Source organism: Natrix helvetica, assembly GCF_964273705.1.
Source record: "Natrix helvetica genome assembly, chromosome: Z".
Classification (NCBI taxonomy): Eukaryota; Metazoa; Chordata; class Lepidosauria; order Squamata; family Natricidae; genus Natrix; species Natrix helvetica.
This window is the reverse complement of record NC_138554.1, coordinates 48,009,627-48,028,812: the sequence shown is the minus strand read 5'-3', so window position 1 is coordinate 48,028,812 and position 19,186 is coordinate 48,009,627. Positions and strand designations below refer to the sequence as shown.

General features: G+C 37.5%; 1 protein-coding gene across 4 annotated transcripts in view; it reads left to right on the top strand.

Moving 5' to 3' along the window:
- Window positions 1-19,186, top strand: part of RARA (retinoic acid receptor alpha) — a 237,003-nt gene that overhangs the window by 80,414 nt on the left and 137,403 nt on the right. For all 4 annotated transcript variants that reach the window (XM_081932042.1, XM_081932041.1, XM_081932040.1 and 1 more), the window contains one exon: window positions 1,943-2,427. In XM_081932042.1, the coding sequence (XP_081788168.1) occupies window positions 2,253-2,427 (175 nt within the window). In that variant the 5' untranslated portion in view covers window positions 1,943-2,252. The remainder of the gene's footprint in view (window positions 1-1,942; window positions 2,428-19,186) is intronic.

Here is a 19,186-nt window from a genome sequence, read left to right as displayed (position 1 = left end):
TCAGCTATCCCATTATTAACTCCAAGCATGGAAGAGTTTTGAGAAATTTTAAGTCATCAATGTGCAGTAGTGTGAAATAGCAATATGTAACTAAGCTGAGATTTGGAGTCAAGAGTTTGATTAATTTAGCACACTATTGCAAATCATTTTTGCTGATAATTTATTGAATTGCCAATAGTAGGTTGTATTTACATAACGTCCTCACATAAGACCGAATAAACCTCTGCATGGTTTAGGATATTGTATAAATATATGAATGGAGATAGAAGTGCACTTGATAGTGTGAAACAACAAAGTAGATGGACAGTCAATCTGAGGGGTTGCCTCTGTCCCCTGGCACTTTTTCTTTATAAACTCCAGTAAAATGTACAAGAGCCTCACAAGAGCTTCATGTCAGCTGGATCTGAAGACAACTTCCCAGTAATGTATGCTGTGCTTTTGTGAGAAAGACAATTTTATATTTCCTCCCTTGGGCATGAGATAAAGGAAATAGAGCATAGTTCTTTTTATGGAAGTGGTAGACTACAGTTAGGGTGGTAACGCTAGCCCCCTCCTCCCTAATTTCAGTTCAGACTTCCAATTTTGATTCAGACTTCTATTGGAATTACTTTCCTTCATCTGTTTCTTTCAGGAAGGGGAAAGCAAAGAGGTCCTTTATTTTGTTTTTCATTAATCAGCATTTCCTTTAGTGTCCTGTGTTCCATTCTGTTCCCCCTCCCATGATTTATGGTAAGGCAAGGGCAGCAGGTAGCCAAACCTTCCGACCTCCAACTCATTTGTCTGGAGGGGCTGGGCTACCTGTCACCTCCTGTCAAGGGAGAGCGATAAATGGTCTCTTGTAGTAATTAAGTGGGGGTGGGGGATGGAAGAGAGAATAGGGGCGAGGCATGGTGTTGATAGCAGGGCTGACTGGCAAGAAAGCCAAAGAAGAAATTTTACTCATATGCAGTGGAATGAAGGAACCAAATATAATTTGGCAGCAGGAGTTGACCATGATTTGAATTTCCCCTCAAATTCTGGGGGATCCCCCTTTCTGACTTTAATCCCAATTACTTGACTGAGGTCAGAAAGTCGCAGAGTGTGTCTCTTCTTCTCCCAATAGCTCTATGTGATAGTTGTGCTCCTGTAATAGCGTTGGTAGGTATGTTTGCCAGCAGCATTAAATTAAGAATCATAATAGGTAAGGTGGAGTTTGCTCAATTTAAAGTTTTCTTAACTTTTCTCTTTACTAAATAATTTAGTATGGTTAAATATATTTTGTTATGGCTGTAAAAATATTAAACCACTTTCTTTTATACTCTCTTTAATATCTCTTATATATTTTTAGCAATACCTGTTAAAGAATTATCTTTATTCTGTGTGGATTAAATGTACCTAATAAAAGCACCAAGGGCCTAATTTTTTAAAAGGACCGAACTTTAGCACACTGGCAAAATATCAACACACTGGAACTTAAGTCGTTGTCAGGATGATGGAATTTTATTTTATTTTTTTATTTTGTACAATAGCAGAAAACAAACTTCTCTTTTACGTCCTTAAATTGTCCAACAGGAATAATGTGGAATATAATAGCCATAGACATCTATCTATTGATGTATGCTCTTTATAAAAAAATAAAAATAAATGAAATTATTTATTTATTTATTTATATGTAAATGCCAAATAAATCTATATCAATTACAAGATAAAATGTGAATTGAAGTCTCATATAAACAAAAATGTTTTCCAACATTGTAATATTTATGTTGATGTATGTGTATGTATGCATCTGTGTGTGTGTGTGTGTGTGTGTGTGAATATGAATATATATATTCTTAACAGTTCTGGCTGCAACCCTGTTTGAAAAAAAATCACTTTATGACTGCTAATCATTTGAATACAGTCTGATTTTGTAATGTAGACCCTTGCATCTTTGCTTACTCTTTCCTTTCTCTTTCTACAGTTCTATCACCACCTTGTGCCGAGGACCTTGCAGCTTCTCCTACATGCTTCTTTTAGAAGATCTATTCCCAAAGATTTCTGAAATATTTTTGAAATCTTGAGGACCCACTCTGCTTGCCTGGGGAATTTTCTGGAGGACTGAACATATTTCTTCTGCTTAACTTTGGCCTGAACCCCAAGGCAAGGGGAAATTACACTGATTTTGCATCAAGTTTTGATGGTTCTGGACTGCTCCTCTATATCAAGTGCTCTGCATTCAGCCCTTATGTGAATCTTTTTTATCAAGGATCAGGCCTGTGGATTGTGCAGCCATGGCAAGCAACAGTAGCTCCTGTTCTACACCAGGGAGTGGACATCTCAGCAGCTACCCAGTTCCTCACTATTTCTTCTTTCCCCACATGATTGGAGGCCTCTCACCTCCAGGAACTCTGCCTGGAATGCAACACCAGCTGCCAGTCAGTGGGTACAGTACACCTTCACCAGCTAGTAAGTAACCAAATTCAGGAGCTAAGTGGTTAGTAAGGGAGAATGTGGGATGATGCACATTTAGGATGAAGTGGCTCTTACTGTGTTTAGAGTAGATGTGGGATGATGCACACTTAAGATGAAGAGGCTCTTACTGTGTTTAGAGCAGATTTGAAAACACCATCACAATATTCGGTACAAGCACATCTTTTTTTGTTGAATTAAGCAACAGTGATCATTGACCAATGTATTTCATAAGTGCTCTGTTCTGTTACAATTCAGGTGACAACTTGCGAAGGGGATTGTGAGCTATACAAGCTATTTTTGATTTTCCTACACTTTTGAGATCCTGAGCTGTATTGTCTTCCTCATCTAGGAACTCCAAAAGTGTTAGCAATGTTGTTTCTACTAGTGTGCATATTTTTTAAAGCTTGACATATTCCTGAATGCTACATTTGAAATGCTGTCTTCTTTTTTAATTTTAAACTTTTTATGTATAATGTTTAATTAAATTCTGCAATATTCTAGGGTATTACTTCACATTTTCCTAATTAAATAAAAATAGATTTGGCCATTTGTTTATCAAATCAATGGTTAGGTGACTTGACACATACCTTTTGAAGCTTTTTTATCAGGTTTAGGAATTTCTTCAGCTTCAAAATGTATTTGAAACTGTTGGTTTTTATAAATTAGATACTTGGTGTTGACATTCAAGTTTTCTCATAGATACACAGTAATTGGTATATACGACAGAACAAGCACTATTACTAAATATATAGTTTTGTTATTCCACTCCCATCCTGAAATCATATCTATTCTTTTTATCTCACTTTTTCTACAAAGATATTAAAAAAATGATGTGAACTCATAACAACACTGTGGGTCAAGTTAGGCTAAGAATTGCTGAATTCATATCTGACAAACAAAGTTAATCTTGAATGTTATGTCAAAACCAATTCGTGTTCATCTCTATATGCAACCATGCTAAAGTGTGATTGCCCCATTTGTTACAGAAGAAAATAAACTGTAGTTGGCAGTCTTGGTGACTTCATTTTGAACCTTGCTCTGTCATTCTCTTCTTGAGCAATTTTGGGCAAATACTTGTTTCTCATGCTTGGTTCCTCTTAAGAACAAGGAATGACGTAGCTTTTGGGAAGGGGGTTAGGACAAATTAAAGATTACACTTGAGTTTACAATTTAAAAGCTCAAGGGGTCAAAATGTAGTACAAATCTGAGTTTGAGAAGTTTAGAAATAAGAACTTTCACAGACAGATCTGGAGTTAATAATAATAATAATTTATTAAATTTCTAGACCGCCCCCTCTCCCCGGATAGTTAGCTATTTTAGATAAATTAATTTCAGTTTTAGTGTGTGGTCATAAGAAGTCATGATGGTGAAGAAGGTTTTCCAAATTGTTTTGTAGACAGTTATTTAGCATTTTTAGTTCTTCTGTAAGAAAAACTCAGAATCTACCGTATTTTTCAGAGTATAAGACGCACCTTTTTTCCTCAAAAAAGAGGCTGAAAGTCTGTGTGCGTCTTATACACTGAATACAGCATTTTTTGCCTCCCAAAGTCCGACCCCCTTCATCAAAATGGCCGTGCATATCCTTATGGAGGCTTTCAGAGTGCTCCTGGGGGCTGGGGAGGGCAGAAATGAGCAAAAAATGGGCCGTTTTTTGCCCCCCCCAGCCCCCAGCAGCACTCAGTCTCCATAAGACTATACATGCAATTTCTTTGACAAAAAATGGGCCCGTTTTCACAAAAAATGGGTTGTTTTTTGCTCATTTGTGCCTCCCCCCAGGAGTACTATACAAGCACCCAAAAAGGCTATTCATGCATTTAAAAAAAAACAGGCCTGTTTTCGCGAAAACGGGCTGTTTTGGGGAGGTTTGCAGAGTGCAAAAACTTTTTTTTTTCCTTTTGGAAAGCTCTTTAACCGATTGATGAGAATTACATTGATCAAGTGCTGCGCCAGCAGAAACAAAGTCTTAGGTGCTGCAGATTGTCAGTGATTTCCTTCTCCAGCACATGGATAAATACACCTGGAAAAATCTACCTACCTACCTACTCTCTTTCTCTCCCTACCTACCTCTATCCCTTTATCTACCTACCTACCTACCTACCTACCTACCTACCTACCTACTCTCTCTCTCTCCCCCTACCTATCTACTGTATTTCTTCCCCCCCCTCTATCTACCTATGTACCTACCTTCACTCGCTCTCTCACTCTCTCTCTCCCCCTACCTATCTACTGTATTTCTCTCTCTCTCTCTCTCTCTCTCTCTCTCTCTCTCTCTCTCTCTCTCTCTCTCTCCCAACAAACCTACTTTCTCTCTTTCTCTCTACCTATCTACCGTATTTCTCTCTCTCCCCCCTCTATCTACCTACTCTCTCTCTCCCTCTCTCTCTCCCCCTCTCTCCCTACCTACCTATCTGCTGTATTTCTCTCTCTATCTCTTTTTATTTCTCTTTCTATCCCTCTACCTACCTACCTACCTATGCACTCTCCCTCCCTCCCTCCCTCCCTCCCTACTGTATTTCTCTCCCTCTATTTCTCTCTATCCCTTTACCTACCTACCTACCTACCTACCTACCTACCTAACTAACCAACTAACTAACTAACTATTCTCTCTCTCTCTCCCTCCCTCCCTCCCTACTGTATTTCTCTCCCTCTATTTCTCTCTATCCCTTTATCTACCTACCTACCTAACTAACTAACTAACTAACTATTCTCTCTCTCCCTCACTCCCTCCCTCCCTCCCTCCTGTATTTCTCTTTCTTTCCCTTTCTCTCCTTCTATCTATCTACCTACTTTTTTTAATTTGCCTCTTCAAAACCTTGGTGCGTCTTATACTCCGAAAAATACGGTAAATGGAGTAAAAATGTGCATCAGAACTGATTCTGTTTATGGGAAACAGAAAATGTTAGTTCTCCAGAGCATTTTTCCCACTATCACTTGAATTAAAAATAGGGAGTTCCTGAGTTATATTCTGCAGGAATCCTCTTCAGGAGTTTTGAAATGTCCCAAACAAGAGGGCACATTACTTGAAGATAGATTGATACAGTATATTCCCATCATGATACCAGTGTTTTGCACATTTACTGCAACACTTCTCCTTATGAGTATAGGTTCTGAAATAAGAATTGTAGAATATAGTGTAGTATGATATAGTATAATGTATGTGAGAAATGCATCTTTGAAAACAGCTATAAAAGCAACCAGTGCAATTCAAAATGTGGTTTTCACTTTAAAGCCCTACATTATAGATTCAGATTATTTGCCAACTCACCTATCCACAATGATTGCGCATTCTTTTGAGTCCCTTTGGTAAATGGATGTCACCTACCCTGTTTTCCCCAAAATAAGACCTCCCCAGATAATAAGCCCAATCAGGTTATTGGGGGCATGCGCTAAAATGAGCCCTCCCCTGAAAACGAGCCCTCCCGGAAAATATTCCAACACAGCACCAGCCATGAGGTGACTACACTCACCACCTCAAAAATCATAAGACCTCCCTGAAAATAAGGCCAAGTGCTTATTTCGTGGGCAAAAGAAAATAAGACCCTGTCCTACTTTCGGGGAAACACGGTAGTAAATATTGGAAATATGCATGGTGCCTACCTTATGAAACAGGTTTCCTCCAAAGATGTGGATGGCCCCAACCATACTTGTCTTCAGGAAGGCAATGAATAACCTAGCTTTTTCCACAGGCGCTGGACCCAGCATATTAATGAAGCTCTGACACAGTTATGTTTTATCTGTTGGTGTTGAGGTTTTTATTGGAAATTTGACTTTGTCAATCTTCTTTCTTTCACTTGGTTTTGCATTTTGTAACTCTTCATTTTGTTTACTGTCCAGAACATACCTGACTCTTACTGTGAAAAATAGAATTGATGCCAAACATTACCAGATCATATTTATAGGAGTCTCGACAATGAGCTTAAGTCATTACATTATCCTGGTTACAATTTCAGCCCTGCTCCTAATGTTTTATTTGTTGTAGAACAAGACCACAACAAACTGTGAAGTATATCAAGCTGGATAGAAAGGAAAGCTATTGGTATACTGTCCTATTCCACCTGGTGTTTTTTCATTTCAGTTGAAAATCTCTGTATAAAAACTCATTTACAATTTAATATTAATTCAATTCCCAGCCACAAAATTCCTTAAATATATGACCAATCTTGAAAAACTAAGTAAAGTTGGAATTGCTTGGCACTTGGATGGAAGATTATCAAGAAACCAGAGTTATAGGCTAATCTGGAAAATAAAATAAAAAACAGTCATGAGGAAACCATTTCCTTATATTACCTATATAGTCACATACAGTTGAGCTTAATTTGAGGGTGTTTTTACCTTTCTCAACAGCTGGCAACACTTAGCTGAACTTGGAAAATAAGCAGGAGTCAATCTTGTTGGGGATCTACCTGGGAATTCCAGACGTTGGCTAGACTTGGGGAAAAAATCCTGGAAAAGGGAATGGCAAACCGAGGCAATAATGCTGCCAGATAATGTTCATGAATGTGACCCAAATATATATCCTTGTGTTAGGAGCCCTCCCCCTCCATATTTGAATGTTCTACCAGTTGAAACAAAAATATTAATATTTCTTTATGGTTCTGTCATGATAATCTCTGGTCCACTAATCTGGAGACAACTTTATGCAGAATGCAATTTTTTTTGTTAGTAAACCACTTGCATTGAAGATGACTTGTTACAGCTATTGAAACCCTATGCTTCTTAAAAGATCTCTGGTTTTGTCATAAGCTGCATCTCTTAATATGTCTGGTGATGCAGCTGAGGAAAATATAGGAACATCATTGTGACAAAAAGGAATTATACATAAGAGCTGAACAAGTGCTGTATTTTCGGTGAATAAGGTTTAGAAGAACTCACACCAAACCCCAGTATAATTAACACACATTTGTGTAATTCTTGAGATCTGTTTTTCTTTTTCTTTTGTTTTTTTAAACTAGCTTTAAGTAGCTTGTTTTAAAAATAAAGTTGAATTTCATGTGTTTCTATTCACTTTGCTGTGGCATAATTGCTATACCACATACCATATGCGCATTGTCGCGCTTAATTTGAGGAAATTCATGTTTTCAAAAGCAGGAACATTTCTTGCAAAATATTAAAATTATGCATATCCCAGAATTTCTTTTGTATTCTATCTTGACTTTGATCATTATTGTTTTAAAATGTTTCTAATCCCAATAATTAGTTAAAATGCTTGTATGAGTTTTTGTTCATAGGCTCAGTTTTTCATTGAAAATATCTTCTGATCCTTCAGATCTCGATATATTACTCTATCTGTTGATATCCATTCCCCCCCTCCCATATATTGGTAATAGAAAAAATTAAACTTGTACAGTAGCATATTTTATAGAACAGTTCCCCCTTGTGATAATGATATAGAAGTTTTATTTTTAATTGATACCTTTCAAATTCTGCATTTATTTAGGCTGTAAATAAATGTGAAAACAAGGCTACTTGCACAAAGTAAGGTGAGATTCTGAAACCTATAAATAGACAACAACTACAATATGTAAATTTGTTTATTCTTCCAGCAAATAATTATGAGACAGAACAAAAAGCTCTGTAAAACAGTTTTGCTATAATGTATCTCTTAAGAATTGGAAATCATACTTAAATTCTGGCTGATAAAGTATTGCCATATCTTTTCAAGTTGAACTTCTCAGTTAAAAGTACCAGACCCTTTTGTGAAACAATGAGGTGTGAACTTTCATGTTTCTGCAGAAGTTGGACCTTTTCACTTCATAGGATTGAAGTAAACTGAATGGTCAACATCTTTTGAAGCTGGAAAGTTCTTTTTTTTTGTGGGGAGGGTTATTGTAATAAAAATGTTGGTTTATATATGCAGTTTAAGAATATTTACTCAACATAAGGTTATTGCAGCCCAATGTCTCGAACTAGACTTCCACAACACAGGGTGAGTATAGTATCCAAAATGGTCGGGTCCAGCCATTTTGCCTGAAGGTGAGGGCTGGAGAGACTTAGAACACGGATTTGTGCGGAAGATTCTTGTATTATGATAAATGTGAGCCCAAAGATGGGGTACCTATTAAGGAATGTTTTATTACTCTCTAAAGCAGGGGTATCCAACCTTCGCAACTTTAAGACTTGTGGTCTTCAATTCCCAGAATTCCACAGCCAGCCATGCTTTAAATGGCTGGTGGACTGGGGAATTCTGGGAGTCTTAAGTTGCCAAGGTTGGACACTCGTGCTTTAAAATTTATCTTTTTTAAAAAAAGACCACACAATTCCTGTACTTTTTCCTCTGGTTCTTTCTTAAACACTGAAGATACTTCAGACATGATTGTGCTCTTCACCCTTCATAGGAAATGTGTGTGCACGAACCCTAATTTATGAAGGAAGGAATTGAACTGAAGTAAATGGGTATGCTAAGTAATCTTTAATTATTCCTGATGGGTAACTAATTTATTTCTAAACAACTATTTTATTTACTAAAACGTTTAAACTGCTCAGTAACTGAAGCTCTCTCCATGATTTACAATAAAATATACTGAAATACTATACTAAAATGGCTAAAATGTATATGATAAAATCAAATAAAAGGCAAAATAAAAGTAAGTATAAACTCAAAACAAAGGATTAAAATATAACTAATGCCAGCAAAAAGGCTTCGGAAAATAAAGTTTTTAGCTATTACCAAAATGATGCTAATATAGGAGTTAGTGAAGCCTCTCTGTGGAGGAAATTCCATAAATAAGGTCCCATCACAGAAAAAGCTCTCCTCTTTATAGATGCCCACCTGGTGAGGAAATCTGAAGGTTGCATTAGATAGATAGAGGAACTACTAGACTTGTATCCAGAACACTTTGACCTTTATAAAATACATTATTTGGGAATTGAGGGCTTTTCTAATATAATGATTAAAAGCATGATTCACATCCTTCAGAGATGGGACGTTTATATTAAAACTAATCATGAACAAATATAAGAACTCATTATAATCTGCAAGGACATACTCCTACACTCTTTTGTAGGATCATGAAAAGATGGTTGAAATAGCTTTGGCTCTCATCACACATGACCTTCAAATAAAGGACTATATTTTCCTATTGCATTGCTTGAGGTATTCATTACACACATGGAAGAAAGAAAGCAGTACATGTGAGGCATGCATATGTCTTTCAGTATGTATATGCATTCTGCCTATTGATTATATTGGAATAGAATGGAAAATTGGGAATTGGCTATTTAAATGATAAACACCTGCATGCTTGTGCTGATTGATACCAGTCAAAGGGGTTGTTTCTGGAAATCTCAGTAATAGACACTTACACTATATTGCCAAAAGTGTACTTCATTTTAGAATTTGGTTTTGTGCTTGTTAGAAACTTTTTAGTCTCTGTGTCCATGGCAGCATTTGGCTGAAATATATTTTACTTAAAATTCTTTTTTTCCTCTCCCTCCCTCCCTCCCTCCCTCTCCCACCTTCTTTTTAATAAACCTTAGCTATCTTTTGTGCTTGTCTCGGAGATGGGTTTTATTGAAAGGGATGTCCAGAAGATAGCCTTGGAAGATAGGTTTGAGATGATCTCTCTGCCTCCCCCTTTTAGAAATATTTCTCTCTTACTTCTCATTGTCTCCTCCCTTTCCAGGCAAGAGGGCCTTTTTTTATAAATAGCTTGAATAACAGGAAACAAAGGTTTAAAAGGAATAAACAAACCTCTTGACATAACACTGAAGCCAAAGAGGCGTGCTTAGGAGTGGGTGGTGTTAAGTAGGGACTGGAGAGATGAAGTGTGAATCTGTATTGATTGCTCACTCCTGCATCATTTGTCATGGGTTCTTCCTTTGGATATTGTAAATTTTCAAAGTGATTAGGATAGAGGAAGTCATAATGCCTATGTACCACAGACTCCAATGAGGATCCCATATATTTCACTTCAATGTGTGTATTCTTTGGATAGGATAAGATCTCGTGTAAAGTTTAGCCTGCCTGCAGTTAGCCACTAAGGTTGAAGGAAATGTATTAGGACTAATATACTAGGGTACTCTCTTTTAAATTGTAATATTAAATCAGTGCAGGCACATACATAGATATCTGACATAGATAAACATACATAAGAATAGTCATTAGTCTAATTTCTGACATTAAAGAAATAGTGAACATTTCATCTTTGCCAAATGAGAGATGGGTGTGGGAGGGAGGGAGGGATTGAGATTGAGATTATGACCCAGGATTGTGAATCCTAAACAGGAAGAGTGGCTTCCCTAGATTCCAGGAACAATATCAGAACACTCTGCCCCAAAGAGACCAGTGTTAGAAACAGCTAAGATATTGTGCTGATCCTCAAACTCCCAGGCCTCTGATGGAGGACCAGAGGTGGTATTTAGCAGGTTCTGACCAGTTCTGGAGAACCGGTAGCAAAAATTTTGTGTAGTTGGAGAACCAGTAAATACCACCTCTGACTGGCCCCGCCCCCATCTATTCTCTGCCTGCTGAGTCCCAGCTGATCGGGAGGGAATGGAGATTTTACAGTATCCTTTCCCTGCTACACTCACCAAGCCATGCCATGCCCAACAAGCCACGCACACAGAACCAGTGGTAAAATTTTTTTGAATCCCAGCACTGGAGAAACTGAGATCGAGGAAGACAAATGTCATTGATAGAAGTGAGAATGGAGTGTGTGTGAGAGAGAGGGGTGGGGGTGGGGGAGAAGAACTTTAATATAATTCAGCCAAATGCTGCCACAGATACAGAGACTAAAGTGTTTCTAACAAGCACAAAACCAAACCCGTTGGAATGAGGTCAGAAGTTGAGGATCTGCGGATCATTTTTCTATCCCACTGAAGGAGTTCAGCTCTCCTCAGCAGGAAGCCTTTTCAGACAGCCTCCAGAAATGAAAGGGAATCTTCTTGTTAGTCAGCAGCAACTTGCAATCTTCCCTGCTGGCCTCCACATTGATGTTTTGGGGAAGCTGTCAGAGAAGATGGCAAATGGCAATCACAGGAATGCGGGCTACTCCACAAGTGGTTCGTAACTGTGAACAGGTAAAAAGGATGTCGTAACTTTAAATGGTCATTAAACAAAAGATCATAAGCACAGGACTATCTCTATCCATTTGAAAGTACGTGGTAAAGTAAGTTGCATACTAAGAATAAAGACTGATTAACTTTTTTAAAAAAATAAAATTGCACAAGGCAGCCTATCAACACCAAATGTCAAAAAGCAGAGTATTCTGTGTTTAAATTATTCTGTTTTCCAGATCATGATGCCCCTTTAATCTGAGTAAAGAGAGGTGTGTGTGTGTTAGTGTATTTGCCTACAGTGTAAGCTGCATGCATAAAAGATAAACAATTAGTAAATGTTGCATGTTTTTAGATCCATTTTATCGTGTGCATTTTCCCTGAAAGGAGAGAAACTTATTCTGTATCCTCTTTTTTTAAACTGAGGAGCCTGATATCCTCCCGCAACATGTAGTATCTTTGGGTTTGAAGCTTGTGTTCAAGCCTGAATTCCTTTCACTTGTTCCATGTGGCGTAGTAGCCTATCCTTTCTTGGGATCTTCATGCTTATAATTAGCCTTCCTAAATTGCTGAGTTAACTGGGCATTATGAGAAAAGTTGCAAGCTTATAGTAACTATTCATATAGGTTCTGGGGCTGGATTCTAAGAAGATCAGGCTTCAGCAAAATTTCAGGTGAGGAATGTGTGAAATATAATGGCTAACTTGTGTGAATATTTAAATGCAGCTGCCTGAAACGTGTCATTTGTTCTGGAAATCCCTGCTCCTGACATGTAGGAAGACAAAGGCTGTATGTGTACACAAAGCACTGTATTCAGTGTTGTATGTAGGATGCATATTGTGGTTGCTCAGTTATTCGATCTAGCTCAAATCAAATAAAGAGGCAAAAACATGTTAATCTCCACATTCTCATTAACCCTGCATTTTCAGAATTGCTACATATTGTTTAAAATAGATTCTTCCATTGATAAAGTCTTCAAGTGCCCAGGGTCAATTTTTATACACAGCTGAATGATAACAGGTAGTCCTCAACTTATGGCCACAATTGAGTCAAAAATTCCTGATACTAAACAAGACAGTTGTGAATTTTGCCCCATTTTACAACTTTTCTTGCCAGAGTTGTTAAGTGAATCACTGCAGTTTTAAGTTAGTAACATTGTTGTTAAGTGAATCTTCCCCATTTACTTTGCTTGTCAGAAGTTTGCAAAATGTTTAATGGTCCTAAGTCTGAAAAATGATCATAAATCATTTTTTTCAGAGCTGTTGTAACTTCAAACGGTCACTAAGTGAATGGTTGTAAGCTGACCTGTACCTAAAAGTTTGAGACCTAATTTTAGGAGGAAGGGCCTGAAATAAGACCAGCTAGCTTTAGGTCACAGACCTCTAAGGAATTCGTAAGTCCTGCTCTCCCCACACACACACCCCAAACCATTAGCTCACCCTGCTCCCAGGTCAGATAAATTCTGTGTCTGAATCTGGCTCCCAGCCCTTCTCTCCACCTACTTGCCTGCATTGTTTTCACATTCTTGGCATTTGCACAGTGGGGCAAAGTTCACCCACTTCAGTTTTTCCCTAGCTGCCGAGACTGGTTCCATTTTCCTCAGGCCCTGACTTGCTTTGGCATTTTGCCCAGGTCTTTCTCAAATTCATTTTGGAAAACAAAACAGTTAAGGTGTTGTTTGTATTTTTCTGAGACAAGAGGTACCACAAACTATGATCCTGAAAATTACAGAGCCTGAATTATTGTAATTAGTGAAGGGAAGATTATTTATTTGTTTATTGTATCCTGCCTTTATTATTTTTACAAATAACTCAAAGCAGCAAACAAACCTAATACTCCTTCTTCCTCCTAATTTCCTCATTAAAAACAACCCTGCGAAGTGAGTTGAGCTGAGAGAGTGGGACATGCCCAAGGTCACCCAGCTGGCTTTCATGGCTAAGAGAGGATGAGAACTCATGGTTTCCCATGCCTTAACCACTAGACCTATGATAGTAAAACTATGGCATGTGAGCTGTCACCCCAGTTCAGCTGTCACCCCAGTTCAGCACCATCCAGCTAGTCTTTGGGTCTCTGCCACGCATGCGTGGGGGTGGGGTGTAGGCAAAGCCCTCGCGCATGCATGCATGGGGGTGTGGCATAGGTGGAGGGGGGAGGCATGCACACTTTGGGCACTCAAAAAAGGTTAGCCATTACTGCACTAGACTTAATTGGCTATAAGATACTTAGTGCTTCAACAGTGTCAGTATTTGAATATAAAGCATTGCCATTAAAAAAAACTTGAATAATTGTTTGTGGCCTAATTGTGTCTCCTCCTTTCTCTCTTAAGAAGTATAGATTTGACATTTAAAGATTCTTGGCTTTCTAGAATCCAACTTGGATCAGTATCTAAGCTCTTTCCTGTAATTACCTTCAGCCAGCCTCTGGAATCCTCAAGGTGAGCTTGACTGACTGCTCTAATTCCCGATCAGTCTTGATGAGTTCTCTGGTGCTGTCAGCTTAAGTTTTAATAAAAAGATGCCATTTTGATTTTCTTCTCATAGAGGTCCGCCAATACATTTGAAGCTGTTGTTTCAAGCTTGAAGTGGGGTCTTACAGCAGTTCCAGAAGTTTTTTGAGTTTGAAACAATTCTGTTTTGAATTTGAAAGAGGTGTTTGGGCTTGAAGCAATGTTTTTAGGCTTGGAACATTTCCGGGATGGTCGAACAGTGTCAGAACACTTCTGGCAGGATTGGAACATCTGTTTCCAACTCAGAACAGAGGACTTCAAACTTAACATGCAGTGTTTTGCATTTGAAATGTTTTGTACACAACTAATTCTCAAAAACATATGAAATAGAAGTGCATAAGAATGAGTGCAGCATTTTCTTTTTATGCTTTATGCTCACAATATTTGGGCATCTGAGATGGAAAATTTGAATTAACTTTTATTTATTTATACACTATATAGACTGCCTATTTACGGAAAGTCCTCTGGACAGTTTAAAGGGATTAGAATTAACAAAAGCAGCAATGAAACAGAGAAATGTTGTTTGTCAGCACTCAAAATGTATTAAAGTAGCAGCTAGGCAAACATTTCACCACCAAAGGTATTATATTGCTAAACTTAGCTCTATTTCTACAGTTAGTTATAGCTATCTACTAATACTTCCTTGGAGAAAATGTTTGGATAATGATTCCTAATGGCACTCTGAGAAATTAGTAGTATAAGAGGGAAGAACTGTGTAGCCTATGAGTCATAATTGATAAGATTTGTTTTAATGCTACTGAACACACTCACTCCCCCTTCCCCTTTTGTGGACTTTTGAACAAGTAAGCAAAATAGATGTTTCTAATCCCTTCTAGGCTTTGTGCTTCTATTTTGCTTTTATCATATACATGTATAGCATCCCAGTTTTCTTTTAGGGCAAACAGAATTCTGCATAGTGCAGAAAAGAAAGGTATAAAATAAAATAAAAAACTAATAAAGCTAAAACTAATTTACACCAATACCATTTATTGTGCTTCCTCTGTAGTGGCCTTTGACAGTGCACATTTAAGAAATAAGTTTCATGCATCATTTCATGCATTTTATTCTTGCAAATCATCCTTATTTCCACTACAGGTAATCCTTGGCTTATGTCCGCAATTATCCCTGAATTATCGTCGTTAAGTCATGCTTGTTGTTAAGCAGGTAGCCATGTGACTGAGTCCATTTTTATGATATTTTTTGCGGCAATTGTTAAGTAACATTCTTTCATACCAACCATTCATTGTTGTGTATTAAAGTTACATTCATTCACAACCAATTTAGTTCTTAATTACCCCATTCTAAAGGTGGTCAGTTGCTATTAGGTTACTACTGATGCATCCAGCTTTCTTCCCCATATAACATCGTGAGTAGAAAAATGCTCTTAATATGACTGAGTAATCAAGAATGCACATCCATTTTTTGGCAAACATTTCTTGCATCAGTCTATATCTATTTACTATTAACAATTTGCTAGTCTTAAAAATTTTTCTTTCAGTTTCTCATCTTTCCTAAACATTCTGGCAATGCATATACATTCATTAGTTTGCTCTCTTTATTACCCTTTACGTATAACTACAGTGAGAATATTCATTTTGGTCTTTGATACATTATACATATGCGTCATTGCATTGCATTATCTAGCATTTACTGAAAATAATTTGGACTCTAAATCAACAACATGATATCATTTGCAAAAAACATATGCTTACATGTCTTTAATCTACACATCTCTAATGTCCATATAAGTCTTCTTTATATAGTTATTGATAAGTTCCTTAAAACAAGCAAAAGGCATCAGACACCCCTTGCTTCATTCCTGTTCAATGTTAATCAATTTGCTTGACATTCCATGATTTGTTTTTAATTTATACAGCTCTTAGTGCACTCAGTAACCAAACATGCTCCCTTTTGAGATTAAACATCCCGTAATTCAAGTCTATTCATTATATTATATACTTCTCTAATAAGCACACAATACAATTTTCTTCTTACATGCATACTTTTGTTAGAGCACAAAATCTGAGCTGCACAACCCCTGCTTGGCCACTACACTTTCCAGATGTTATTCATTATGCTTTCTCATATCCATTCAGTCAGGATTCTGCCAACAAGGTATACTAAACAAATTAATTTGTCAGTAGTTTTTGCTTTCACTCTTGATCTATTTCCCTTGGCATAAGAAAAAATTTGTAGTGCCCTTCCAGTCAGAGGCACTAGTGCAGCCACATATCACTCAATTAGAAAACCACGTCTATATTTTAAGATTGAGTAGCATTTAGTCTGGTATTTTTATCTGATATGCTGTTCTAGCAACAGCCTGTGAGTAAATTGGGATGAAAAAGAATGGCCCAAGGTCAGCCAGCAAGTTTCTGTGGTTGAGAGTCAATCAAAACCTGTATCTTTGGATTTTTAGATACTTTTAAATTGATGTTAATTCTTTGTCATGCTTATATGAATAGACTGGAAATTTAATTATATTACTTGAAATAAATAGATTTGTTTCTAAGTAAATGCTCATTAACAGTCACCATTTTAATTCAGTTTTGGGACTCCAAATGGTCTAATAACATTTCCCATACTCATCTTGTTTCCACTGATCTATTCATATCACCTAACATATTTTTTTCTTGGATTGAATTAATCCAAATGTATACACATTCTTTTCCAGATTGCTGTTATCCCATCTGCACCATTAACAGGGATATAACATACAATTGTCATTAACCTTTGGATTAATGCTCTCCCCCCCCCCCCCCCCGTCACATGCATGGTACCAATTCACATTAAAAAAAATATTTTTTTGCCATTTCATTCATAATTAAGTCAACACTTTTGCTTCCCTGTGTCTGTTCATGAACTTTGTTCCTTAAGAATCAGTCCCTTAAGAACTGATTTAGATTTACAAATAGTCCTTGATTTATGACTGGTCACTTAGCGGCTGTTTGAAGTTATGACCAACCCGAAAAAAGATACTTACATTCTAGTTTTGAAGTTCTGACAAGCTGGCCTCTGCATTATATGATTGTATTTTGGGTGCTCAGCAACTGGCTCACATTTACAGCCATTTACAGCATTTGATAGTCACATGATTGCAATTTGCAATGTTTATTGCCAGAAACTGGTGTTTACTTCCGGTTTCTGGCAAAAAATGCCTATTGTGGGTTTGCTCACAACCATAGCATTTGTTTTAACAAACATGGCCTTCACTTACAATCATTGTGTCACTTAACAACTTCCAGAAAAAATATAAAATCATGTTGGTCATGTGACGGCCCTCTTAACAGACAGTATGAGATTATGTGCTCAATTTCAATCATAAATTGAGAATTACCTATATTACCTTTCTCTTAATTTGACATCCCTCCCTTCTGCGTCTTCCCTTTCCCTTCCTTTCCCTTCATGTTCTTTATCACCTATTCTTCTTCCATCCCATCTGAAGACATTCCATTTGCCATGATCTATTTTAAAAAAGGGCAAAAGAAAAAAATAGACACCCACACTATTGTAAACACTATAACAAAGCACAATATTAAAACATTTATTGTGTCTCTTTTTCCATTTCTCTGCCTTAATGCAGAGAAAATCCTTTTTCAAATCCTTGGTCTCTGTATTGTATAGAATAGAAATAAAAAGAGCATACTCAGTTTAAAAAAATGTTGCTGATTTTAATCCTATTTCTTGCTACACCTTTGTGGTATTTGGGAATTTCACATCTCAGTAGTCTGCTACACACTCTAGATTTAAGTGTTTAGATTTTAGGCATGTCCTAAAAAAAGCCTTTTCTGTTTTATTTTTCATGCAGTGAGTTAAAGGGAAAGTAGATGTAATTTTAATCAAAGCAATTGAATGCAGCCTCCCCCCCCCTTATAATCTTCCTTTATTTGATAATTATAGGGTTTATGTCTCTGCCAAACTAATAGTCTGGCTGGATCCAGTTAATACAGGAGCACTGAAGTAGGCCTTGCTTCAATTAGGGGTGAATGGGCACATGTCAATATTTAAGGGGAATAAAGATTCTGGCCTAGAAGAGAATTGAAGAAGGATGTACATGGGAAGAAGGATGAGAAGAACTTGTACTTGTTTTGGTCTTGTGTTCAATTCATATGTAATGGTTAAGATGCAAGTTTCATGGTCCGCTTTAGGCATGGAAGAAGGCTGTGTGACTGTGGACTCTTCACTCATTCTCTATCCAAGCCATGTTACAGAGTTGCTGTTATGGGAAAAATGTGAAGGGACAGCATTATTTACACTGCCTTGAGTATAAAGCAAAAAGTGTAGTGTAAATTTAGTAAATAAATGGGAAATTGTAGTCAGGCATAATTTTTGAGACATGGCAAATGTACAAACGTATGACAAAGTTTGCTTGACAAACTCACCATATTTAATCAAATTGTAGTTTAGTCAAACCTGTTTGCCTTGGTTCACATTGTAGTCTAAACTATAGATTAATCGGGGCTGGCTTTGCCCATATTTTGCAAAAAAAGTAACTGACTAATTTGTATTTCATATAAATATAATCTGTTGTGCCTGTAGCTTCACAAAAAGGAAATTTCCTGGGCTTTCTTATCAGGTATAGAGGATTGAAGAGATATTGGTTAGCATTTGAGAGGAAAAAAATGGGGGGGGGGGATTTAGTGCATTGCCAGAGTTTTCCTAAGGAAAACTATTTTGACAATAGTAGATATCTTGAAGCTTTGTTGTCCAATGCAACCCCCAGATCCTTTCTGTAATCGATAGTTCCTGGCAGAGGTGGGTTCCTACTGGTTCAGACCAGTTCAGTCAAACTGGTAGTAACTTCACAGCCTGGGTTGCTGGAACTGGCAGCGACCCAGGCCTGCCATGCCTTGAACCAGTTCTCTCTGCGGCGCCATAGGTAGTACCATCTTGCTTTTGCCTTCTGCACATGCACAGAGCAATTTTTGTTGCACTGTGCATGCACATGGGTGTTGCGTCCCTGAGCGAAACAGCAGTAGCAGCAACAGGAACCACCCCTGGTTCCTGGACATCAAAGTGAGGAACATAAAAACAGTAATGTAAGCTCATGTAGTGGCATCCAGTTTCCTGGGCTCTTTACCCTTATGGAATGGAGAAGGATATTAGGGAGAAATGTGAGAGAAATGTTGGGCACTACCAGGTAAATAAATTAGGTTTACCAAGAAGAGAGGGGAATGGAAAGGAGACAGGGCTCATGGTTCTTGAAGTAACAAACAGCATGATGCCTGGGAATTTATCTCCCATTCCCCTAGCTATG